This window comes from Sceloporus undulatus, chromosome 1, assembly GCF_019175285.1.
Source record: "Sceloporus undulatus isolate JIND9_A2432 ecotype Alabama chromosome 1, SceUnd_v1.1, whole genome shotgun sequence".
Taxonomy (NCBI): domain Eukaryota; kingdom Metazoa; phylum Chordata; class Lepidosauria; order Squamata; family Phrynosomatidae; genus Sceloporus; species Sceloporus undulatus.
This window is the reverse complement of record NC_056522.1, coordinates 360,377,768-360,405,644: the sequence shown is the minus strand read 5'-3', so window position 1 is coordinate 360,405,644 and position 27,877 is coordinate 360,377,768. Positions and strand designations below refer to the sequence as shown.

At 41.5% G+C, this 27,877-nt stretch overlaps 1 protein-coding gene across 2 annotated transcripts in view; it reads left to right on the top strand.

Annotated features, from left to right (window-relative positions):
* Positions 1-27,877, top strand: part of BEGAIN (brain enriched guanylate kinase associated) — a 223,792-nt gene that overhangs the window by 100,423 nt on the left and 95,492 nt on the right. The window contains exons 3-4 of one of the 2 annotated variants that reach the window (XM_042438576.1): positions 1,505-1,594; positions 27,443-27,604. In XM_042438576.1, the coding sequence (XP_042294510.1) occupies positions 1,505-1,594; positions 27,443-27,604 (252 nt within the window). The remainder of the gene's footprint in view (positions 1-1,504; positions 1,595-27,442; positions 27,605-27,877) is intronic. The other variant, XM_042438584.1, reaches the window with a different exon arrangement.

The following is a 27,877-nucleotide window of genomic DNA, read 5'->3' as shown; positions in this document are numbered from 1 at the left end:
TTCAATGCTGAAGGTCTTCATTGCTCTTGAAGACAAGAATATCAAATGTGTGTGCATTCATTGACTATCCAACCTCATAAGGTGGATTCATACAACTAGGTTCTTTTCAGTCTGCGTTGATTTTTGCAGTCACCAATCAAATGTCCATTTCTGGGTGCCACACTTCAGGAACATTGAAGACCAGAGGAAAGAAATCTGAGGCCCTAATGTTTAATCTGGTCCTCCCCAGGGTTCCAGTGTGGCCTTCTAGATCCATATCCCCTTTCCCCATAACACCATCATTTGGTGTTCTCCTGGCTCTTACACACACACACACACACACACACACACACACACACACCATTCTGAATGTTCGAAATAACTGCCCTGCAGATTATTGAGTAACAGTAAATACTTTAAACTCAAATACACTCATATTTTGTGTCCTTTTGCCTTTGATCCCATTCAGAATTGGAATGCAGCCTTTTATGGGTCTGAAATGGTTTTTGTCCTTCAGGCTGAAAGAGGTTCTTTACCTTTGGTGTAAACAAATTACAGTGGGCAGGCAGTTAAAGTACAGACATGGAAATAAATTGTATGAGAAAAGGGTGAAGGGGACCTGGGGGAGCATGATAGCATTCTTCAAATAAATTAAGAACTAGCACATAAAAAGGACAAATACTTACTTTCTGCTAGCCCAGAGAGAGAGACAAGATCTAATGGGCTTAACAATTATGTAGGCAGGTAACTGGCAGTCCCACACTGAAAATATTTAGCAAGAAGCTGGGCATCCATTTACTGTGGATTATCTTGCTTTGGATTACATGTGCTGAGTGGGTTGGATCACGTGTCCTACAAAGCCACCTTCCAACTTTTTTTCTCTACAGTCCAATGATGGTAGAGTGTGGCTGCCTGTAGAGTCCATCTTCTACTAAACACCTTTCACAGACTAATACAGGTGAAGGTGGAAGAGGAAGAAAAAATCTTTGTCATACAAAACAGTTGTATGAATCCACCCTTTCTTTTAACCTTACATCTGCAGTCCCACACATGCTTATCTGGGAATAAATCTCACTGAATCTCAGTGGAACTGACCTCTGAATTGTTTTATATAAAATTGCTTCATAAACCTGTTTTATAATATGGAGAGGATATGACATTGATCATTATGATGTACTAGGAATTTTAATGTTTATTGTGAATCTTTTATATATCCAAACAATCCTAATGATTTTCATGTCTATCCAGATATATGGGTATTGTCTCACTGTACGTTAATAATGTCTTGCATATCTTTCTTCAAAAAAAAAAAAGGCAAGACCATCCCTGTGCTCAGACTTATAATCTAAAAGATGGTAGAGAAAAGGAGGCAGGACAAGGAGAAAGAAGGAAAACAAGAAAACTCAGCCACAAGTTCTTGGTGGGTTTTTTTGTATGCAGTATGCAGGTTTTGAAGCTAGGTTACCACACTGATGTCTGTTTTGACCCATTCCTAGCCATGGTTTATCCTTTATTCATGCTGCAGGGTACGAAATTCCTGGGTGCCAGCCTGCCTATGGCAACCTAGAATACTCCAAGGCAGGCTCACAAAATCTTCACCTACCCTCTGGGACAGGTAATTAAACAGTGATGTTTTGTCAAATTGATGTTTCTTTTATGAATTTCTGCTGTTCGTTTTTTTAAAAACATTACACCTCCCTTGCTAGCCTTTTCCCAGGCATTCCAATAAATAGATGCAATGTTTTGGAAATGGTGAAACTGACAACAACTCCATTTCATTATCTACACCACAGAGCTTCACAGCAGCGTATTTTAATTATTAATGCCAGTGAATGGTAGCAGACCTCCCTCCCTCTTATTCTTTAATTAATAAAGCTTCATGAATCTCAGACATTACAGTGGATTCTGAACAGGGTTGCCAACTTTTTGTTGGCTTTCCTGAGCTTTCATCTGTAGATATTTGTGGGCCAAAATGCACATCTCCATATTATGGAAAACTTCACCCGCTTCTTTCTGAAGATCAATTTGGAATGAAAGCAAAAGAACAATTTAGGCTTGGGGGCACATGGTTGGCAACTGAGCACGGAAAAATAACACATCTTGTGTATGGCGGATATTAGAAGATTTCCATCCTTATATAGCCAGAGGGTGGTTGGATGGCTTGTTTTGTTGTTTTTTTCCTTTTCCCTGACGCCTTTGTGATTATTGTGGTTGACTTGGAATCTCTGGTCTCCAAAAATTGGTTTTATTGGATTTGGGTTTTTTAAGTAGGAATTGCCAGGAATTGTGAAATTTACTTTTTTGCAGCTAGGCATAGCTGCTGGACAACTTGGAGATAGGGACTCGAAGTAAATGTAATACAAATATTATTTCCCGCATCCTTAGCAATAGCGAAGACGCATGGGTTGTATTAAGGTGTCCATTCCCAAAAACCCCCTATGCTCTTGTGCTTGTCTAAAGAGGCATTGAGGTAGAAGTGACACCCTTCTAGATGGGGGCTTCCTTTCCTCTTTTTAGAGCTCATCAATATGATCCAAGACACAAATGTTTGGCTGTACTTTGCCCACAGACCATTTAAAAAGGCTTTGGCAGTTTGGATGTTGTACTGTAAATAGAAAAGGGGTGGAGGGGAGATGCACAGTTCAAGCCAAACTTCTCCTTGACTGCTCCCAGAAACGTCTGCCTTACATTTTCTTCACAGCATATACACTTTGTTGGAAGAGGCAGCATTATTATTTATTTATTTGTTGCATTTGACTCCATATATGGAACTAAAGTGAGGAGTGGCAATAAAAGCAGCATACCTGGTCTTCCACTCCCAAATGTCATCCTCATAACAACCTCTGAAGTAGGTTAGGTTGAGATACAATGATTGGTCCAAGATCACTCCTGTGGGTTCCACGGTCTATAATTCCCAGCCTTTGATATCCAAGTTTGAGATGTCAAAAAGTGATGTCAAATCCAGGTTTAGCTACAGGGAGTAAAACCTTTATTTTGGAAACGGTATACACATGTTTTCCCACAGTAAAGAGGATTAAACCAGGGAGAATGGTAGTGTGGAAACGTCGCCCTATCTGAACCCCCGTCAGTGGTTAATGGAGTATAATAGCATACATGTTTACAGACATATGTATTGATTAATAACTTTCCTCAAGTAAGGCAGAACACTGGATCGTAACTTTCCTATCACTGAGTATAAATAGGTGACTGGTTGGTATCCCTGATGAGGCAAATTCCGAAACATCTTTTAGATGTCCACCTTAGAATGTGGAGTTCCTAAGATTTCCATCTGGCATCATCGGGGGGATTGAAGCACCATGCTGATCCATGAGAAACCAACTGCTGGTGAGAACAAATTGCATACTTCTTGGGTATCCTTTGACCTGTTTTTTTAGCTGAGAGAACAAAAGTTTTCTTCAGGGAAATACCAGGCCCTAAATGAGAAGCACTCGACACAATATTTAACTATATATATATATAATTCTTCTCAACTACAAGCACCATGTTCCATTCTAAGACAACCATGCAAGTCCATGCTGAGACAGCCATATATTTTGTCTGCCATGGACACACAGCTGAGTAGGGTTCAAACCCAGGCCTCCAAGGCCTGGTTCAAACCATTATGGGTCTCTCATTCACATTAACAAACTAGATGTGTTGGTTTGGAGTCACTGGCAAGAGCTGGCCACAGTAACTAACTAGCCGAATCGGTACATAAGTCTTCTTCTAAGAAAAAGTTTGTTCATTAGCTCATCCTGTCCATTCTCCCTCTCTTGTCAAAACAACCAGGATCAACCAGCCTGTCTCCTATAATTCAAGTGAAATGCATATTTATGCTGTGGACATTGGATAGGGACTCGAAGTAGATGTATATCAAATTATGGTTTCCTCGCATCCTTGCATAGGCTGCAAGAACTATGTGGTTGATATTAAGTGTCTTCCCAAAAGCCCCTATGCTCTTGTTCTTTTCTAAAAGAGATTGGGTGAAGTGACACCCTTCTAGATGTGGCTCCTTTCCTCTTTTTAGATGCTTCTGCAATATGGTTCCAAGACAACTGTTTGGCTGTAGCTTGCCCACACCATTTTAAAAGGCTTTTTGGCTAGTTTATGGATGTGTACTGTAGAATAGAAAGGGGTGGGGTGGGAGATGCTACAGTTTCAAGCCAACTTCTCCTTACTGCTCCCAGTAAACGTCTGCTTACCATTTTCTTCACAGCATATATCATCATTTGTTGGAAGAGGCAGCATTATGATTTATTTTATTTGTTGCATTTGACTTCCCTATATGAACTTAAGTGAGGAGTGCAAAAAGCGCATACCGTTTCTCACTCCCAAATGTCATCCTCATAACAACCTTCTGAAGTAGGTTAGTGTTGAGATACAATGATGGTCCAAGATCACTCGTGGGGTTCACGGTCTTAATTTCCAGCCTTTGATATCCGAGTTTGGAGATGTCAGAATTGATGTCAAATCAGGTTTAGCTACAGGGAGTAAACCTTTATTTGGGAAACGGTATAACACAGATGTTTCCCACAGTAAGAGATTAAACCAGGTAGATGGCTAGTGTGGAACAGTCCCCCTATCTGAACCCCGTCAGTGGGATTGGAGTATAATAGCATACATGTTTACAGACATATGTAATTGAATATACTTTCTCAGAGTAGAGCAAAACACTGGATGTAACTTCCTATCACTGAGTTAATATTGTACTGGGTTGGTATCCTGATGAGGCAGATTCTATAAACATCTTTTAGATTGTCCACCTTAGAATGTGAGTTTCTCTAAGATTTCATCTGGCATCATCGTGGATTGAAGTCACCAGTGCTGATTCATGAAAACCAACTGCTGTGGAGAAACAATGCAATATTCTTGGGTATCTTTGACCTGTTTTTTAGCTGAGAGAACAAAATGTTGTCTTCAGGGAAATACCGGCCCTATAAAGCAATATAAGCCATATATTTTGTATACATATATAATATATTCTTCTACAACTACAGCACCATGTTCCATTCTAAGACAACACATCTGCAAGTCCCATGGCTGAGACAGCCATGATATTTTGTTGCCATGGTACACACAGCTGAGTAGGGTTTCAAACCCAGCCTCCCAGGCTGGTTCAACCATTGGGTCTCTCATTCACATTGACAAAACTAGATGTTGTTGGTTTGGAGTCACTGCAAGAGCTGGCCACAGTAACTAACTGCCTGAATCGGTAATAAGTCTTCTTTCTATAGAAAAAGTTTTTTCAAGCTCTATTCCTGTCCTTTCCCTCCTCTCTTGTCAAAACAGCCAGATCAACCAGCCTGTCTCCTATAATTCAAAGTGAAATGCATATTATAGAGGTTTGAGAGGCTAAAATATGACAATTCGAGCTTGCTAAAGTGTCCAGCCACTTTAGATTCCCTGAGTCATCCTTGGATTTGGCAATGACTCCCTGTTATGTTTTGTCTCAGCTGAGCAATTTATCTTCCTCAGGCATACAGCATCCCCTCCTTAGATATATAACTCTCAGGAAGGTCTCTTCAGCAAAACCGGATATTGTTAATAAAAACTAGCAAGGCATTTTGAAGCCTCCAGTCAGGTTAACAATGAGTTTGTGTCTGTTTGAGGAGATTCCTTGTTCTGTCTTAACTCTGGAGGCGTGATTCACCTATGCCCTAGCCAATCTGTGTTCAAAGGTACACTGAAGCTAAAAGAACAATACAACTTTATTGATTGCAGATATCAAACTAACACACCTAAAAAAGCGAAAATTCCGATGCTGGAAGAAAGGTGGGATATAAGCAAAACATTTTTTTAAAACACAGAACTTACTATTCCACCTTTGTGCTAAATTCTTCTGTTACCATATCCTAGAATATTTGTCTTCTTTCTTTCCTGCTTTGACAAAGTCCTTGACATCCAGGCCAAATGAGCAGCTGCAGTTAAAAAATATGTTTTAAAACTTGCAGTTGATTAAAATCATGTGCACAAAGCTTGTGTCGTTATTCTTATTTACTTTATTTTCAAGAGATTTCTCTATCTACTAGTATAGATCCTGTCTACTCTGCCTCTATCTCCGGTCTCCGAGAAACTACCACCTCCATGATACCTAAACACTCACTCCCCAGCAGTCCATATTTCATCACCCATTTCATCTAGTGCATTCTCCCTCTTCAGCTGACCAGCTCCGCACACACCAGCATGTTACCATGCTCACTCAGCTTTTTGCGCCTAATACCTTATTTACTTAATATATCTGTTTAAAATACACTTCTTCTTCTGCTTGTATTCCTGGTGTTTTCTATTCAAATGAGAAAACAAAATTTTTGGCATTCTGCTTCCTTCTCAGAAACATCATTCCTTTCCAAATGTCAGTGGTATGAGGAAAGAATACGATTGTAGAAGCAATCTTAAAAAGGATGACATTCTAGTAACATATTTTTTCTTTTCGTGCATGACCTCCTTCTACCCTGGTTGCAGTTTTAGTGTTTTGTATCTAAAATGGCATGGCATTTCCAGTTTTGTACCAAACATCCTTTTCCCTAATTTCAAAAGATAAACAACATAATGGTGAAAAAGTAAAAGTGACTTTTTAAAATGAAAAAAGTACTATTTCTTTTCATGTTCCCATTGGTTTTAATGTTTTTCATATAAATGGATGAAGTTACATTTGTTGCATTTTCAACTTTGATTTAAATGAATGCACACGCCTAAGCAGGATAAGGCGTGCCAACCAGTAGACCAAGATCCTGTCAATTTATCCATCACCAACTTGGTGCATTACCGATTAATCAACAATACGCTTGTAGAAAGGAAACAAAGACAGCATTTTACCAAAACAATTAACTCTAAGGGTGGTTAAGTTGCAAGATTCTGCCATACAGTTGGTCCTCTGTATCACGGATTTTGCTTCCTGAATACAGTCATCCATGGCTTGAAGATATATATTTTTAAAATGTTCCAAAAAGCAAACATTGATTTTGCCATTTAATGAGGGACACCATTTTATTATGCATTTTAACATCATGGAAATTGAAATCCATTGATTTTGGATCCACAGGGTTCCGGGAACAAACTCCAGTGGGTACCAAGGGCCCGCTGCACTCACTTTTGTATAGACACCAGCTTATATTTATATTTTACAAAGCAAATGCTCTATCCCTTGAACTAATTTACTGTACCCCATCATAAAAGCAAGTAAATGATGCACGGCATTGGAGATTAAAACTAATAGTATCATTTTCTTCTTAAGTATCAGTAAACTTAATACATCAGTAATCAGGGCCAGCTGTGTTGTAACACTAAAGTGAAGAAACTGCTGCTTCAAAGCAACATGATGAGGGTATGGGGAGAGGTGCAGTCAGAACAGTTTCTGTATGGTGCAACAAGCATTGGCTCTAGCAGATGGCAAGGCCACTGCTGGCTCTGCTTTAGCCAGAAAATGTCAAATACAATGCATGTTTTGTTTGGAAGGATGGTTTGAAGAAGCAAAGACTTTGGGAGCTATTCAAACACATTAGCAAATTTATTTGTTATAGTGTTAGTCACTTTGTGGTTTTGTGGCTATTTCCATTCCTGAGTCCATTCTGGTGTTTATAGTATACAGTGGTACCTCGGGTAATAACATACCCAGTACGAAATTTCCGGGATACGAAAAAAACCATAGGAAATAATTGTTCGGGTTACGATGTTTTTCGGGTTACGAAAAAACTTTTGGTGCTTTTGCGCTATTTCCCACGAAATCGCGGCTTTCTCCCCATAGCGCCTTGCATTTCGGCTTACGAAGGCTTTTGGGTACGAAAGCGGCCAGCGGAACGATACTTTCGTAACCCGAGGAGCATGTACAAAATATCACCCAAAATAAAAAAAAACAGAATGGAAGCACCACAAGCCCAGTTGTAATTTTTGGAGGGAAAATTAATGTAAACCAGCCCTGAGGTGTGTGAGAGCCCTGTAACTTATTTAATAAATGTACCGTATTGTCACTCCTGGACACTTCCAGGAGAGGTAATACACTTTCCTTCTGCTTCTGCTTTTTTCCCTTCTTCTTCCAGAAAGGTATTGGAGCAGGGGCTTCTCAAGCCAAAAAACGTCCGTTCGGGTTGCCTGCAGCCCAAGGTTGCCCTTTGTATTCAGAGACTAGCCATTTTGCTCAAGAAATATCAATATGTAAAGGGATCTTGTAGCATCTTTGAGACTAACTCTGCAAAAGAAGTTGTAGCATGAACTTTGTAGACTTGGTCTACTTCCTTAGATGCATGGAGTGAATGATGCCCGGAGGGCTTTTCTATTTAAACTGTATGAATACCTATCAACATGCAAAATGTATGGGCAGTCTGACGTAAGTTAGTACCAACTTTATACCTTGCCTCACACACAACGCACACAACCCCCAAACACCTGGGACCGGTACACTGCAAGGTGTATAGTAAGCTTGGACAGAAAGTAGATCACTATTTTGTTGTAGATTACTGGATGACTCCAACAGATCAAAATACATTCTGCCTTTTGAGATATTTAATTATATTAATAAGAACAAAGAATGCCCCACCTCTATCTAAATGAAGCCCTCAAATTTCTTGCATGGATTAAATACAATGAACATCTTGAAAACTAGAACTCTTTCTGAACTCTCAATTCTGAATCTGGCATCATAATAAAACCCAGGTGAGTAGCCATAAGTCATGGGGCCAAATTTTAACTAAAGGGACAAATTTCCCCATGATATCATTGTTTGGCTGATTCCCAGTTTTTGTATGTTTTTCCCCATTCTAAGAGGTTGAAATGGTTCTCCAAGAGCTCAGTTACTGTTAGAGAGAGTTTTAAGCCAAGGTAAGTGGATAATTTTAAGTGACATCATGTAACTGCTTCTACTAATACAACTAGGAGGAAAGCCAGTCAGGGCCATGACAAATACCGCCTGAGATAGAACATCAAATGCTTTTCTGCAAAGTCAAGGCATGTTCTTGTTGTTACTATGTGCCATCAAATCACAATTGACCTACAGCAGAACTATGAATGAAAGACTTCCAAGAGATGCTGATATTGACAGCCCTGTTCACATCTTGCAAATTCAAGGCTCTGGCTCTGTTGATTGAGTCAACCCACCTAGTGCAGTTGTTACCACAGTGTAATCATTACCAATCATTGTCATCTTTTCCAATTAGTCATGTCATCTCAAGCCCAAAGTGCAATGGCTTCAGTGTAGTTCCTCTAAACTGGATGCATACCTTAAGATGGTGAGGTGTTCCGAGTATGACAGTGGGAAGAGGCACTGGTGGAGAATCTTGTAAAGACAATGGGAGTGACACTCTAACTAGTTCGTGTTTGAAGAAGGGACTGATGTCTTGAAAACTTTGTGATGAGACAATCAAGATGCTTAAGTCACATGAATCCCATCATCTCCCCCTTCCTGGCAATGAAAATACAAAAGATGAATACACAATAGATGAGATAGATAAGCAATTTTTGCCCTTTCGTAATATCTTAAACTTGCTGCCTTATTTTGCTATCTGCTTAATAGCAGGACCACCACTGGATAGAGTTAATTCTCCCTCCACCACATGCCCTCAAAATCTGTTTCATAGAGATGGGAAATACTTTTGTCTGGATTTGGGAAGGGGTACAGGGGACAGAACAGGGAGGAAAAATGGAGCAGTATAAGCAGCTCTTACCTTCCATATTGTTAAATTTCACCTCCAGAGTCTAGCACAAAGGTGGGCAACTGTGTGGGGGCCAGAGGTCAATTTTGGGCTGACTCTCTTGGATGGAACTTAGGGGCACTGTTATGCAGTGATTCCAGTCTTTCTTGGAGGGGTGAACTGAGAAGTTGGTGCTAGGGGACTCCTTTTCAGTGTCCTGACTGTTGGCCTGTGGGGTCCCACAGGGTTCTGTTTTGTCCCCCATGCTGTTCAACATCTACATGAAATCACTGATGGGTTATTCAGAAGATGAAAATAATCTGGCTTGAATCTGGTGTATATCTTTGTGTTCAGATGTATTTCAAATACATCCGATTAAGGATTCGGGGGGGGGGGGGGCTGCCAGAAAACCTCACTTAACCCAGGATAATGTATAATGGGATTTTCCCTGAGTTTTTTTAAAAGATTTGCATAAGCGGCAGTGTGAATAACAAAAACAAATAGACCAGGGATAAAAGGGGTTAAAAGTCTGCATGCCTTGAACGTGATTTGAATACATTCACATCATTGACTCCATCTTTACCTGAGTGCTGACACATGTGAGCACCTGAACTCACAGGGATATGCATAGATGTAGTTCCATAGTGTGAATAACAAACCTGGAATGCATGAGTAAGATTATTAAAATTTTGGTTTTTAAAACCTTTTTTTAGTTACACTTCCTGGGAGCAGCCTTGGGTCCTGCTTTGGGAGATAGGTGTCATACAAATAGTAAGTAAATGAATAAATAATCCCACTTTGGGAGATGGGTGGGATATAAATTCAATAAATAAAGAAATAAATCCGGGTTGTTAGGGATTGGTGGGAAGGATTTAGGAGTCACAAAAGTAAGATCCAGGCCACATGCAGCCTTCAGGCTGCAGTTTGTCCATCCTGGGTCTAGCAAATAGCAGGCCAAAATAATATTATTTAAAGCTAGACTCTTTTCCCTTTAATTCTTTTTCTCTCTCCATTCATTTCCTAATAACTTGCATGCAATACTTTGCTTGCTCGCGCCAGCCAAACAAGGGTCCCAATTAGAAAAGTGTGTTCAGTTCCCACTGGAGGCAATGGAAATTGTACAGTCCTGCCCAGAGGCAGAAAGTGGCCTAATTAATTAATTTTTTTCCTAATATAAAACTGGGCAAGGCTCCAAGGCTATCAGATTGCAAACTAGAACAGGGGAGGAGAACAAGAACAAAATACAGACATTCTCTGCTTAATATAATTTCCCTGCCATGGCAAAAGGTTTTAATCAGGCGGCATCAGGTGAATGACACTTTGACAGAAATCTCTTAGCTATTTGCACCTTGCCATACACGTCCTTGCACCGATAGCTTCAGAAAGTTACTTTCTTGGACAGCAACTTTCAGAAACCCATAACCAGAATGGCTGAGGGATTCTGGAAGTAGTAGACAAAAAAAAAAAATACCATGTCCAAGTTCTGTATGTAATTTCCAAGTGGCTCATTGTCCCTGGGCAGCAAACCCTTGTTTCATTTAGATCCTACCAACACACTCAGGGTGGTATACTTGACTCTCCTCTACTTTCTTTATTCTAGAGCAGCCCTGACAGAGAGAAAGTGAGTAACCCAAAGTCATGTAGTGAATTTCATGATTCAGTGGATAAGATGTTCTTTTTCCCCCCTACATACTTATTCCAGCATTTTCTGCCTATGATTTTCAATTATTCAACAATGAATATAAAGAGTGTGCTAATATCTAATAGTGGTTTTCAAACATTGCATTTGAGATTTTCTTAAGTTAATTTCATTGTGGGTGCAAAATTTGTGTTTACCCAGGGAGCAGGGCCTTTTCAGTAGTTGCCACATAGTGAAGGTTGTCCCCTGCAAGAGACTCTCATAAACTTTAATTGCACAGGCAAATGCAGTCTTGTTCTACCAGGTCTTTTAACTCACACTATGGCTTGTATTTTACCCTGCTGCTACTTTGGTGATGGCCATGTGTCCAATTCATAGATCACTGTCCTCTGCTTAAAGCACTGTCAGAGGATAGTTCACTTTCTGAAGTTTATGTCTGTTTGAAGAACCACCCAGTCAAATCTGTCTTAGAGCTAAGGAACCATAAACTAGAAAAAGCAGGGGCATCAGCAACACCTGGACATTTTTAGAAGGTCAACATTTTTATAAGGTCAAATACTCTTCCATGTTGGGTAAATATATTTTCATTTAAATTATAGGAATTGCTTCTAAATTTGCATCTGTTCCTATTTCCATGCACATGTTTTATGAAAATCTGTCATCTTTGTGGTGATGCGTAAGTGATTACCCAAGGCAGCTTGATCAGTACTAGTACATTTTAACAACTGTTTCTAAACTGATTTATTAGCCTATTTTAGTTGTGCTGTTATCATAGACATTTTATGCTGTAAACAAATTTGAAAACAAGGTTGACTACTTAGAGCAGTGATGGCAAACTTTTTTGGGGCTGAGTGCCCAAACTAAAAGGTCTTCTGGCACCGCGTGTTATCCAGTGCTGGACCTCCAGGACAGGACTTCTTTCCCCTCCCCTCCCCTCCTCTCCCCTCCTGGACCTTCAGCTTTCTCTCCAGTAACTGCTGAAGGCTCTGGAGGGTGAGGGGGGGAAAAGAGGAACAGGTGTGTGCCTGTTCCCGCCCCCCCCCCCCCCCAATTGTCCCTAGCCTTCATCTTTCTCCAGAGAGGCAACTGAAGGCCTGGGATGGCCTGAAAGGAGGAGGAGGAATAGGCATGTGCCTCTTCCTCCTCCTCCCCGCCCTCTGTGTGCTGCGGAAATGGCTTCACATGCCATCTCTGGTACGCATGCCATAGGTTCGCCATCACAGATTTAAAGGAATGTCTGAGAATTACAGTATATACACGACTATAAGTTGAGAAATTTGTTCACAAAACAGGGACCAAAAACACAGGGTAGACTTATTGACAGGCTTGAGGACAGCAAGCTAGTTTAGGGATTCAGAGGTCCAGAACAACGTCTGTCACCTATGCATTCTTGTTCTGAGAGAGAGGAGAGGAGAGAGGCTTGAGAGGAGAAGTCAGGAAGCCGTTAATGCTGCCCTCCCATGTCTGCTGCTTAATGCACATGTTTCATTCTGCCCAATGTTGGGGCTATTCCTGCTAAGTTGCATCTGTTTGCCCATCCCAGAAATGTATGCAGTGACTCTTTCTACCAGGTATTTCCATAAAGCGGCAAACATCTTTGGGATTTTGGTACTTTAGGAAGTTACTTGTCTTGTTTTTATGTTTTGGCAACCCCTGCAAGAATCCTGGGACTGATGGTTTGGGTTTGGGGGTGGGGCCTTTTTGGAATCTAAATTGAAAGATGATTGTGCTACAGGTTAAAGCTCTCTGAAGCTCAAGGAAAACTTGGTGACTTCCAGGTGCCTGATTTCACAAACAAGACAAGAGCCAAAATCATTTCACACAGGATCAAATAAACCTCAAAGGAATAACACATCTGTGCTGGAATGTTATTTGTGAAATGCCAGCCCGTCAGTAGTTGCTCTATGCTTTCATATATTCTTTTTAAAACTTGGCACAAAACTGTCATTTAGAAGAAATGATTTTTTCAGTGTTTTATCTTTGCTGCTGTTTTTCAAATTTAAAGTTCTCTGAAGCCTTAAGAGGAGTAATTTGTAATCCTATAAGTGTATTTGTCTCTCTGTGTGTATGCATATGCAAATGAAAGTTCTATGAAGTGATATATATATATATATTCTTTAATTTTTTAATATATTTTCTTTGTTTTCCATATAACAAATTAAAGGAAACCATAAAGGGAAATGGAAGGGGGGTTATCTTGAACCCTTCTTGGGCCCTTAACAGCAATATGAATGAATGAATGAAATGAATGAATGAAATTTTATTTCTATACCGCTATTCCTTGCAGATCACAGCGGTTTACAAAAATCACCATCAAAAACACTACAATACATCAACCCATAACCCAATAATACAAAAACCCATGATACCAATTTAAAAAACAATACAAAGTATCCTAAAACATTTCATACAATCATTCACAATCTAAAAATCAATTAAAAACCATACAACGAATTAGCTGGCTCAAACAATATGCACAAGGGAGAGAAAGGATAACATCAAGGCACATGGGGGAAGGCTTGACGGAAAAGAAAGGTCTTCAGATTTTTCCTAAAGAGATCTAGGGAGGTTGCTGAGCGGAGCTCATCGGGCAAAGAATTCCAGGTCTGGGGGGCCACAATGGAAAATGCCCTTTGTGAAGAAGACACAAACCTTGCCTTAGGAACTCTTAATAGATGTTTTCCGCCCAATCTGAGAGTGCGGGGCGGACTGTATGAGGAGAGGCGGTCCACCATCCCTGAATGGTGTCACTTTTCCTGTTAAAATGAGATTCTAATACCTTCTCACTCTTTACATGAGATCAAGGCAACTGATGGGCAAAGCTTGGAAAATTTGCCTTTTTCAATTGCAGTTCCCAGAATCCTGAAATCCACTCTAAACACTCGGAGAATCTGGGACTAACATTTCCAAGCTCTGCCTGAATTCATATGAGCTGACTCATTGGCCAAAATCCTGTATCGTGGAGACATATATAAAAATTCAGTGTGTGGAACAGTACTATATCTCTCACCTCTCAAATCCCACATTTTACCCACAGAAGCCCCAATCTGTGCAAATAGCATGGAGAGGCATCTTGTTAACCACAGAATAACAGCATGATGAAGATGAAGGTGGGTGATATCACTGTTTTGCATCTGACCACATTCTTGGGGTTTAAGGTCCAAAGACCCCTGCAAAAGTAGAAAAACCATGAATATGTTAACACCCCCCCATGAATGATAAAGAGTTTTCTCCCACCAAAGGCACCACCCATAACTGTCTTTGCAACCTTGAAACCCATAGCCTCCCCCAGATTTCCAAAGTGTTTCCACTTTCAATCTGATGTTAGTAGCTACGGCTCCAAAGGATCCACCTTCTCTCCTCCTCCTCCTCTTCCCGCTCCCTCCCAGCAACACCATGAAGGTCACCATGAGGATGGGGGAAAGACACTTCATTTGGCTCATGTAGGGCTCATTTCTACTTACATTTAAACCAGTTTTCAATTTGCCTTCACACCGTGTTGGTCGTTCCCACTATATATGGCAGCCAGGCTGGTCACTGGTTCTTCCAGGGTCAGCCACATAACACCTATCTTGAAAGATCTGCATTGGCTGCCTATTCGCTTCCGGGCGCAATACAAGGTGTTGGTCGCGACCTATAAAGCCCTAAATGGCTTGGGCCCAGAGTACTTGGAGGACCGCCTCTCCCCATATAATCCGCCCCGCACTCTCAGGTCAGGAGGAAGACAACTTCTGAGAGTTCCTGTGACGAGATTTGTAATAACTGCGCAGAGGGCTTTTTCGGTCGCTGCCCCGCAGTCCTGGAACTCTCTCCCTATCAAGCTCCACTCAGCCCTCTCCCTTGAGTCCTTTAAGAAGAATTTGAAGACCCATTTGTTTCGGCAAGCTTTCCCTACCATGTCTTGAATTGTTATCTGCTCCTGTAATGATGTTGATCGTGTTTTAGCTAGGGGGTTTTATTGATGTTTTTATTGGTTTTAAGTTAGGAGTGAATGATGGCTTTTATGATGTTGTATGGTTTTATCTTGGGGGGTTCCTATGTTATATAATGTATTGTTATTGTTTTTGTTATTATTGTTAACCGCCGTGATCATTGGAACGGCGGTATATAAATAAACCTTCATTCATTCATTCATAAGTGGATCTTTTCATTATCCCATTGTAATTGCTTCTTTTTTGGTATGATTGTCATCCCCACTAGTTTGCGCTGCTTCAAAATGCTCCAGAATTATGTGATTCAGATCCGTTGTCCCCACTTGTTGAACACGCTTCAGAATCGGGGTTTTGCATTTGCCTCGTTTTATCGCGACAGAAATCTATCAAAGTAGGATTTGAACTGGTTTCAAATGCCAATGACTGTCATATAACCCAATCAGCAATTCACCTTAAAACATAGTGGGAACGCTCCCATAGATTGCACTGAGATCAGAGGTTCAGAAAGCAGTAGGAATGTAGTTATGGGAATGGGAAAATGAGGGTATCCCACTGCAAATTAGAAATCTTCCCTTGAATAAAATTTTCCTTTAGTCCCCAAATTTCTAGTCTTTTCTTCAGTCCTCATGTTTCTAGCATATGCTTCCATTCACAAATTTAAAGGGAGGTCCTGAAAAACATCTAGAAAACTTACATTTGCTGTGCTCACAAATGCCTTCACCTTTTCTTTGGATCTCTATGCTGTATTTCTAAATGCTCAACTGAACCTTTAATTTTCTGCAATGCTAGAAATTTGAAGACTGAAAGAAAAATTCATCTTGAGGGATAGAAGTCTTATTTGGAGAGGGCAATGTGCTCATTTTGTCCCTTCACCATAGCTACACATTGAGAGGCAGTGACCTTAATGTGCCACCTGCACCATCACTTACTCCATGGCTGGCAAATGATTCTAGGTGGTTAAATGTTGTCAACACTTAAGGAGAATGGAGAGTGACATTTGCAGCCACCTCCCATCCTCCCTAGAAGCATATAGTTCTTGACAACACAAAATATTTGTGTCTGTTTTTTGTTGCATACCCTCTAGATGGGTCTTGCAATGGCCCTGGAGCATTTGCTCCAATTACACCATTGATGATCCAGCATCCCTACTTGGTGCAGATCTGATTTTAAACAGGTGGCCGGGATCAGCCATATCATTGGCTACAAAGAGAGAGGCAACTCACTCAAGAGATATTGGTGTCATAAAAGATCAACACGTTGTTAGCTTTTGAAACATCTAATTATCCTTTTGCTACCAGGAAAAGGCAAAGTCATTTGCAAGATTTTCTGTTCTGCTACCAAAATAACTTGGCTGGCCTAGGGATCCTATGTACTTTCACTGTCAGATACAGTCAAGAGCAGATGTCATTTGCTGCTGTGCCTCAGGCAAAAAATATCTTCAGCCAGCCCTACAAGTTCCTCTGAAGCCCTCATGTGTAATTTGGCCCCAAGTCTCCATCAGTGAAAATAAACCATATCGAACGGAATGACCTGTTGAGTGGAAAGCATCAAAGTAAAGCAGCAGACAACGTGTTTCCTTTGAGATTCTACCTTTGATGATATCACACATTTCAGAAAACAACTTAGTAACCAGGTTTACAGCTTAATAGAGAAGCATTTGTTCTCTGCACTTGGTTGCATTAAAAACTGTAGAGCAGAACTGTCAGCACACGTTACAAATGTACTGGATGTTTTATTTTATTTTTTAAAGTGAACAAAACATTACATTATTTTCAGGATTATGGCTTTTCAGTCATTGTAACATACAGCTGATTCAAGTTCAGTCTTTCATTAATGGATGTAAGATGACATAGTATAAAGGAACAACACCATCACACTTGTGCATGTATTTACGGTCACCCTAAATGGTCTGGAGGTTTTCTTGATCATTGCATTTATGTCATAGGGGTGAGTCCTCTAGTTCTCCAGCCTAATATGACCTGCTAGATCATATTCACTGAGAGTATGGGGATTCTCTTCCCCTCCCTGAACCCTCATCCCTTGGAGCAAATAAGCTCTCCCCCCACCCAGTATGTCCTCCAGCTCAAAAGGCAAGATGTACACAGAGGGATATGTGAGCAGAGATTTCAGTGTGATCCCATCATTCATCTATTCTGCTTATATTCCCACAGATGATGGTGATCGTAGGAGAGGTTATTTGTGCGGTCCCAAAAGGGTCATTCTCTGACAAGAGAAAAGCTCAAAGAGCACCCAAAATGGATGATAGACAAAGAATATAACTGAATGACCCCTTAGACAGGTGCTGTACCTGTGGTTAGGCAAGGCATGAGACAGATCCCCACCCCATAACACAGAGGTGAGCAAAGTGCAGTCTATGCGCCACATACAGTCCCTCAACTTGTTCCTCAAGCCCCCATAAGTCCCACAAAGCTACCCAAAAACCTCAAAATTTTAAAGAAAAAATATCGGCATGGCTTCCAGGTAATTTTTGCCTCTAAAGCATCCAATGTCCCCCTCCCAATGCATGAAAGCCCATTAAAATACTCATATTATCATACCAGAACTCTGTGCCACCACCCAATATCTCCATTTTCCTCTGTACTCCCTCTCAAAATATTAATAGGAGGTGATGCAATGTCACTTGCCACTGACATTTTGAGAGGAACTGCAGAGGAAAATGGAAGTATTGGTGCTTTTGTCAGAGTGCTGTGGTCAGCAAGTGTGCCTGGGTAGAAATTGGCTCCTGCCCCCCACCACAGTTGCCTATTCCAATGTAACATAATTGGACCAGATGTCTTATTCCTGTTGGGAGCAAGAAGACACCAAGACCATTACAGTTCACTAGTCTTAGCTAACATCATGTCCAGCACTTGGAAGATACAATCCTGAAATCATTGGCTCCAGATATTCCCATTCACTATAAACAGGCAGTAACCTGTCTATAGGGCCATTGCATTAATTTCCCATACAAACAAAGTCATGCTCAAAATTCTGCAACTAAGACTTTTATCATAGATGGAACTAGAAATGCCAGATGTCCAAGCTGGGTCCAGGAATGGAAGAGGCACTAGGTATCATATTGCAAACAAACATTGTTAATGGAACGCACCAAGAATTTCAGAAGAAAATGAGCCTGTGCTTTATGGAGTATAGCAAAGCCTTTGGTTGTATAGATAATGAAACACTATGGGGTGCACCACAGCAGTTGTCCCGTACTCTAGACAAGAAACTGCAGTTAGGACAGAATATGGAGAAACAGAATGGTTTTCATTTGGCAAGGGGGTCAGGCAAGGCTGCAATTTATCTGTTTAACTTTCATGCTAAACATATCATACGTAAAACAAGATTAGATGTGGATGGATACAGAAGAAGGAGCTGCAAAAATTGGAGGAAGGAGAATCAACAATTTAAGATATGCAGATGACACCATATTACTAGCAGAAAATAAATAGACTTGGGATGATTGCTAAAGAAAGTCAAGGAAGAAAGCCCAAAGGCAGGTTAACAGCTGAACATCAAGAAAACAAAAATAATGATCACAGATAGTTTATATGACTTTAAAGCAGGCAATAAAGACACTGAAACAATTAAAGATTTTTATACCTAGCCTCAGTCACTGATCAGAATGGAGACTACAGTCATGAAAATAGAAGACTGACAGGCTATACTGACTGGCGTTATACACCGGCCTCAGAACAGAGTGATGTCCATATGATGCATGCCCGAAACTGCCCTGACACCGCCGTCTGGCCATGTGCCCGATCACATGGCAGGCGGCATCACAGTGCGCCTTTTGCACTGTGTCCAGATGACATGGTGCCAAAAGGAGCACCAGAAAGTGCCACAGCAGCAGCAAAGGCGCATTTTTCCCGGCATGAAAAGGAGCAGCATTTTGCCTTTTAGCATTGGGGAAAGGCCGAATTGGAGCCACAGCAACGACATGCTGAAAGGGGCGGCACTGGCCGCTCTAAAGAGGCAGCCTGTTTAGCCCCTAAGACTTGGAAAGGCAGCTATGAAGGAACTAGACAAGATCCTGAAATATAAAAATATATCACTCAAATACTAAAGTTAGGCTAGTCCTTGCTATAGTATTCCCCATTAGTATGTATGGCTGTGAAAGCTAGACAGTGAAGAAAGCTGATAGGAAGATCACCACATTTGAAATATACTCTTGGAGGATAGCTACAGATATTGTGGATTATTTTTTAAAAAAATAAACAAACAAAACAAATAAGTCCTAGAGCAAATCAAGCCTAAACTCTCCCTAGAAGTGAAGATGACTATACTGAGACTATCATACTTTGGGCATAGAATCATAAGGCCATCCAGTCCAACCCCTGCCATGCAGGAACTCTTAATCAAAACTTACCCAACAGATGGCCATCCAGCCTCTGTTTAAAGACCAAGGAAGGAGACTCCACCACAGTCTCCAAGGGATCGTGTTCCACTGTTGAACAGCCCTTACTGTCAGTAAGTTCCTCCTAATGTTGAGGTGGAATCTCTTTTCCTGTAGCTTGCATCCATTGTTTTGGGTCCTGTTCTCTGGAGCAGCAAAAAACAAGCTAGCTCCCTCCTCAGTATGATAACCCTTCAAATATTTAAACAGGGCTATCATATGACCTCTTAACCTTCTCTTTTCCAGGCTAAAAATCCCCAGCTCCCTAAGTCAATCTTCATATGGATTGGTTTGCAGACCCTTTACCATTTTAGTCGCCCTCCTTTGGACACATTCCAGTTTCTCAACATCCTTTTTGAATTGTAGTGCCCAGAACTGGACACAGTATTCCAGGTGGGGCCTGACCAAAGCAGGAATGCATATTGTGAAAAGAGTTGACTCACTAGAAAGGCCAATAATGTTTGGTAAGGTAGAAGGCAGTAGAAGAAGAAGGAGACTGCATTACACATGGATAGACTCAATAAAGGAAGCCACAGTTCTGAGTCTGCAAGACCTGAGCAGGGCAGTTGATGAGCAGATGTCTTGGAAGTCTCTCATTCAGAGGGTTGCTGTAGTTCAAAATCGACTGAATGGCAGTTAAGAACAATAGTCAGGTATACCCTTGTGGCTGCTAAAACTCTAGTACATGAATAACATTACACCTTTTTATGATTGTTTCATATAGAGGAAACTCTGAATCAGGGCAAGTAGAGCAAAGTGTTTGGGAAGAAATTGTTTTGAGTAAGTTGCTTTTTAGAATTGCTATTAATATTTTTGGCACTGACATCAAAGAAAATTTCAGGGTCATTGCACACTATTTTATGGCTTGTTTGTTTTTGAAATGAGAGTATCTATAAGCAATCCTGTCCACTTTGAAACTGCAAACTGAATTCCATCAGTTCCAAAGGAATAGCCAGGTTGATTTATTTGAAACAACAAGAGTCATGTGGCAGCTTTAAGACTGAGAGGTTTATTATAGGATGAGCTTTGGTGGACATATAACCCACTTCTTCAGATCTATGGAATGTAGTGTTGCAGTTTTGTGTGTGTGTGTGTGTGTAGATGAAAATTAATTTGAATAAATTATTACCAGAGGCAATTATGTTACCACAAACATTTTGGCAGAAACCCTAGAGAACACCCATTCCCTCCATGTTTCCCAATTTGGCAAGGATAGTCCCTATTAATCCTCTCTTATCCCTTTTTTTTCAGCTGCTTTTCAGATTTCCCAGTTTTTTGCTCCTTCTCCCCCTTTCCCTCATTGTACTCTGCTCACTTCTGTCACTGGCCCTCAGTTAACTCAGCAGGAGGAAAGGCGAAAGCTGGAATCTTGCCCTTCTCCCTTGACTTGAACAAAAGCAAACTGCTGCATCCTTTTCTAGCTTTCATGTTTTTCCTCATTAGTAACTTTGGCCATCTTGACCACACTGATATTTCTTGGTCACATGTGTACTAATTTTCATCTGCAAAACATTGGAGGGGGGATAGCATCTGGAAGACTTCTTAATATCAGCTGGACAAAACGCTTGTGGTAATCCCCTTATTAAGAAACTATAGGTTTATCTACACTGCAGAAATAACGCAATTTGCCACCACTTTAACTGGCATGAGTCTATCCTATAGAATCCTGGGATTCATAGGCCCGGTCCAGACCGGCGCTTTGCTTTGTGGGAGGGAGCTCCGAAATGGAGCTCCGTTTGGGCACCACATCGTTCCTGCAGCAACCAAATGGCTGCCGGAACGATGCCAGGGAGAAAGGGGCCGGGTGGCCCCTTTTTCCCATGGCTGCAGCTCCCAGAGTGTCCAGGGACACCCCTTTTCTGTGCCATGGAGAAGTGGCATTTTGCCACTTCTCCATGGCCCAGAAAAACTCCAGATTGCAGCCACAGGGCTGCCGGTGAGGCTGCCCTGCCCCCAACCCAGAGATAAAAGGGGCGCCACAGACCCACCCATTTGGATCAGTCTGTACCATGCCATAGTTTCATGAGGCACCAGAGCTCTCTGACAAACCAAGCTGAATACCTCATCAAACTACAAATCCCTGGATTCCACAGGATGGAGTCAGGACAGTTAAAGTGGAGTCAAGCTACTTTATTTCTGAGTGTGGCAGGTGACATTGGCTGCTGTCACACTGCAGAATTAAGGCAGTTTGACACCACTTTAACTGTCATGGCTCCATCTTGTGGAAGCCTGGGACTTGTAGATTGTGGTGGCACTAGAGAAGGTTAAATAGGTCACAAAACAACATAAACCAGAATTCAATAACACTGAGCCATGGCAGTTAAAGTACTGTCACTGCATTAATTATGCCGTGTAGATGCAGCCATTGTTACCAATTCAAACCTTTGGTAATAGGCTGGGACATCTGAATGGTTCTTAATTCACATGAATTTCAATGGCTACTGTGGTTGCAGTGGTAGCCTCAGCTGTGGCTACCAAATCTCAGCAGCAGCAGTGTGCCCTCCCTGGGAATTGGAGTATTCAACATGCTCCATTATTAATGTAGACTGCCCACCTTATCCTAAGGCAAATTATATAGGACATATATATAAAGACAAGTGCACAGAGACAAAAGTTCAAGGCTTAGAGAAGCTGATTAAGATCTCTGGTTCAGGGACAAATCCCTTCAAAAGGAATTTGTGGTTTTGCAAGATATTTAGCCTTCTGTCAGATAGTTCTGATGCCACAACCCAGTACAAATCCAAGAATTCCATAGGCAGGAACCATGACAGTGAAATTAGTGTTAACCTGTAGAGTGGCAGCAGCCCCTGTCAGTCAGTGACTAAGCAGTGGTATCACTAAAAGCATGCAGGGGGTGCAGGCCACACCAGTTGACACCCTAGAAGACCCTCCTGCTACTGGACCACTCACAGCTGGGCCTCCACTGCTGCAGAGGGCCAAGCATCCTTCTGGCTTTCCCACAGCAGCAGAGGCCTCCTCATGAGGATATCTCCTCGGCTGCAGTGAAGGAGAGGGCTGAGCATGGCTTTTTGGCTGCTGCTACCACCAGCCCCAACAGCCAACCCCTCTGCACCAAGTGACACCAGGATGTCACTAAGAAGTCAGAATTAACAGTAACAAGAGAGAGGCAGGGTGTTTATAGGTAGTATGAGCAGCAGAGGGAAGAGGTTTCACCTCTGTTCTGCCTAAGTCAAGTGTCACTTGTCTTCCAAGCCACCATCCAATTGGCTTAAAGAAAGGGGGAGAGGGACCATACTAAGCTAAAGCTAAACTAACTGTTGTTGGCCAGCTGTCTTGCACTATTTTGTTCTTCTTGTTGTTAAGTCGAAATTGGCTTCGATTGATGACAACCCTATGATTCAGAGACCTCCAAAAGATCCTGTTATTAGCAGCCCTGCTCAGGACTGTGAATTCCTTGGTTTTGAATCAGTCCACTTGTTGATTTCTATCCATTTCTGTGAGTTGTCCCATCTCTTCTTGTGAGTGATTAATTTTAAAGAAATTGTGACCACAGACTTGTTGCCTAGCTTTTGCTACTTTCATGCCTTGTTTACATTCTTCATGCCTAAAAATCAATTGGAGTGGACATAGCTACAAATTAAGGGATTTGCGGAGAGCCAGCACAATGTGGTGGTTTGAGTTTTTGGTCTAGGTCTCTGGGAGATGAGAGTTCAAATCCCTGCTGAGTTGTGGAAACCCACTGGGCAAACATGAACAAGTCACACTCTCCCAGTCTCAGAGGAAGGCAGTGGCAAACCCCCTCTGAACAAATCTTGTCAAGAAAACCCTGTGATAGGTTCACTGTAAAGTCATCAGACGTCAGAAGACACACAAGAGCAGCAGCAGCAGGAACTGCAGCATTTGCTATTCAGAGACGTAGCAGTGTTAGTCTGGAATATCAGAATAGAAAGGGATCTTGTAGCACCTTTGAGACTGATTGTGCAAAAAGAATCATAACATAAACTTTTATAGACCTGGTCTGCTTTCTCAGATGCATGAAGGCATTTGATATTGTTTGAAATAAACTCTGATATTTATTCTTAACATGTGGATCAGAAAGGGCTGCCATGCTTATGTGTCTGTCCAGTTCTTTTGCATGGCTGTGTTGTTATTACTATTACCAGTGTTTAGGCTCCAGTGCTGTTTTTCATGTAACCAAAATGCAAGAAAGAAAGATATCACTAGGCTAGTAGAATTTTTTTAATGAGATTGAAGTCCCCAGAACAGCCTAAAAAGGGTCCCAAACACACTGCAGAAATAATCCAGTTTGAGACTACTTTAACTGCCCTGGCTCAATGCTAGAAATCCTGAGAATTGTAATTTTGGGGTGGCACCAGAGCTCTCTGACAGAGAAAGCTAAATGTGTCATCAAACTACAGTTCCCAAACTGTCCTGGCTCAAATGCCATTGAGCCAGGGCAGTTAAAGTGTTTTCAAACTGGATTATTTCTGCAGTGTGTTTGGTACCAAAGACTCCACATACTCAGTGGTCATTGAATGGAATGTTGAGAAATGGAAACAGAAAATTGAAAGGGGATATGACATTGAGTGGCTGGAATCCTGAACAAGAAACAGCAGGAGACATCTCATCCTCCCCCCCTAGATCACATGGCTAAACATCTCTTGGAGACATCACAGCCAGTTATCTCGCCCCCACTCCTAGATCACAGGGATGAAGCTGTAACAATTTCAGTGGTATGAAACTGATAATCCTGTGTTATGCAGATATACCTCCAATTTCACGTACAGAAAAATACCCAAAAAATCGATAGATTCATACATACAAGTCATACCTGTACTGTTAAAGTGTGGAGTGTTTCCTGTCCAGGATTCTAGCCACTCAGTTTCATCTCCTCTCCCAATTTTCTGGTTCTACCTCTCAACATTGTATTCAGTGGTCACTTTGTATGTGGAGTCCTCCTTAGGCTGTTTTGGGGTCCTCCTTGAAGCCTCCTGGAGATGTCACAGCCAGCGAGCTCACATAGACCCCTTCCTGGATTGTTGGCTGTGACATCTGCAGTAGGCATCCACCATGTGATCTAGGGGGTGAGGTTGCTCCCCATTCTGACTTCAGTAGAAGCAGCAACCAGGCACTCACAAGGAGCTGCCCAGCTAAAGAGGAAGAGGCAGTGGTGGCTCCGAAGGGGACCCATCTCTTTCCCTGCACTGCTCAGTGCAGGGTAAGAGGGATGGCACAGCTTTGATGTGTAAAGAAATGGATCAGCCAAATGAAACCTGATAAAACTTTTCATATAACTAAAAGAATTAGAGAGTTTCTGGGGTTTCCTGGAAACCCCAGTGTTTTACCAAAATCAGTTTAAGGGCCAAAAACCAGGAATCCTCCATGGAAGTCTCTCAGCAGCCTTCGATACCATCGACCATGGTATCCTTCTTGAACGCCTGGGAGAATTAGGTATTGAGGGCACTGCGCTCCAGTGGTTCCGGTCCTATCTCTCAGGAAGGTTCCAGATGGTGAGGCTGGGGGACAGCTGCTCTCGGAAAAGAGAGCTTACATCGGGTGTTCCACAGGGTGCCATTTTGTCCCCCATGCTATTTAACATTTACATGAAGCCGCTGGGAGAGATCATCCGGAGCCATGGAGCCCGGTGTTATCAGTACGCTGATGACACCCAGATCTATCTCTCCATGTCTCCGACTGATACAGTGACTAAGGATGGCATCTCTCCTCTGGATGCCTGCCTGGGGGCAGTAATGGGCTGGATGAGGAAAAACAAACTCAGATTGAATCCAGAGAAAACAGACGTACTCACGATAGGTTCCCCTAGCCCGGGCAGGGAAATTTCCCATCCAGTCCTTGATGGGATTAAACTTCCCTTGAAGGACAAAGTGCGTAGTTTGGGAGTACTCCTGGATCCATCTCTACAGTTATCATCTCAAGTAGATGCGATGGCCAGGAGTGCTTGGTATCAGCTTCGGTTGATACGCCAACTACGTCCCTGTCTGGACCGGGGGGACCTAGAAAAAGTAGTACATGCACTGGTAACCTCTCGTTTGGATTTCTGCAATGCGCTCTACATGGGGCTACCTTTGTATCAGGTTCGGAAACTTCAGTTGATTCAAAATGCAGCAGCCAGGCTAATTACGGGGACATCGAGGTCTGAACATATAACACCTATTTTAAAATCTCTACATTGGCTGCCAATTCGTTTCCGGTCCCAGGACAAAGTGTTGGTTATCACCTTTAAAGCCCTAAATGGCTGGGGCCCGGGTTACTTGAGGGAACGCCTCTCCCTACATAATCCTCCTGCCTGAGAATTCTAAATACCCCTCCTTAAAACTGCAAATCCCAGAATGCAACAGGAGGCAGCTAGAGCAGTCAAAGTGGAATAGTAGCACTATAAGAGTACAGTGTGATAAACATCATAGTTCCATAGCATTTTACCCTATTTTATTTATAATTATAAATATCATAATTTCTTCATTGTAATTAATTTCTTATAATTGGTTATATTTTATTTGTACTTATTATTATTATTATTAACCTTTATTTATATAGTGCTGTAAATTTACTTGTTTTTAATTATGTAATGAGCAGCTTTGGATCTCAGGGAGTGCAAGAGGGGTATGAAAGAAACAAATAAGGAATCCCAACCTTTTGCTGTTTGTTAAAGTATAGTATATTCAAACTCTTTGAGAGGAGGAGTTCTACTTGGATCTCCTTTCTGACCATCTGAAAATCATTCATAGTAGAGATTCTAGTATGAAATATTGTTTATACATAGCATGGTTCCCAACATGACTTCCTAGGAACATTTTCTGCAAAACTTTGTGGGCCATTTGTACAATAATAACACACACCATCAAATGTAACAAACACCATTAAATGGTGAGAAATTACCACTTATATTAAACTGGCTCCTTTTTTATTTCTTAACTTCGATTGATCCATTATCTACTGCAGTGACACAGAACAATATAAGAGTGTTTTTGAATACTGATCAAGAAGACATCTAATGTGGAGAAACAGTAATTTAATGGAAGAGCATGGAGAGAATCCGAAGTACCTGGGTGCAAAGTTCTGCCCATGAAATGATTGCACTTACCGTATATACTCATGTATAAGTCGACCTCATGTATAAGTCGAGGGCAGTTTTTGAGGCCCAAATCATGGATTTTGATATGACCCGTGGATAAGTCGAGGGCATGTTACAAAAGATCTAAAGGGGGAAACAAAGCACCACTTCCCGCTCTACATCTCCCTCTCTGAGGAGGACCCCAGGCTTGCCTTTAACCCCAGCATTTCCAGACCCATGGCTTGCAGAGGGGAAAAAGGAGGACCCCAGGCTTGCCTTTAACCTCAGCATTTCCAGACCCATGGCTTGCAGGGATAAAAAAAGGAGGACCCCAGGCTTATCTCATCACAAGTGTGAAGTAATATTCAACAGACAACCTATTTGGCTTCTATAGGTGGAATGAAGGGAGATGCCATTTTAGTTTTTTTCTTCAGATAGCAAAATACTTACAACTAACACTTTCTTCATGGCAAGAGTAAGGTGGTGGAACATACATGTTGGCCATCATGGAAAACCAATGCAAGTCAGAATAAATGTTCCTAGGTGAATTGGACAAGTCATCTTGTTTGCCACAAACCATTTCCTATATTCAGGAGCAAATTCCCCCCAAAACAAATGTTTATGTTGGCAGTGGCTTTTGCTTTCTGAAGGTCGTATAGCAAATCTGTAATCATGATTTGCAGGAAGGCAGCTATAATTCAAATGACATCAATGCTGAGTGCTCATAATTAAATACTATTATTCATTATATTACTGGGAAAAAATGTATAATTTATGACCACTTCTATCCCTAGGACCTCCATAGAACTCTTAATCAGCTTCAATCTTTGTCCTTTCCAGCACGCTGCAAGAACAGAAGGGGGAACTTCGTAAGCGGCTCTCCTACACAACTCACAAACTGGAAATGCTTGAAACAGAATTCGATTCTACACGCCAGTATCTTGAAGTAGAACTGAGACGTGCTCAGGAAGAACTTGAAAAAGTGACAGAAAAGCTGAGACGGTTAGTTTCTGAATCCATTGATTTTGCATCAAGAAAACATGAATGCTTTATGTAGTGAACTGTCAGAAAATTGGGTGAATGTTGACATTTGCTGGAAATTCTGAAGGAGTCTAATTAGAAAATGTTGACATTCACTGGTATATCTCAGAAACAAATGAGTGCCATTGGAAAAAGTCTACCTTTTCATCACTTACAAATATAACTGTAAACCTTTAGCATGTGCACAAAAGTAAAACAAGTGTTGTGGCCCAAACATTTTTGAGAAAGATAGTA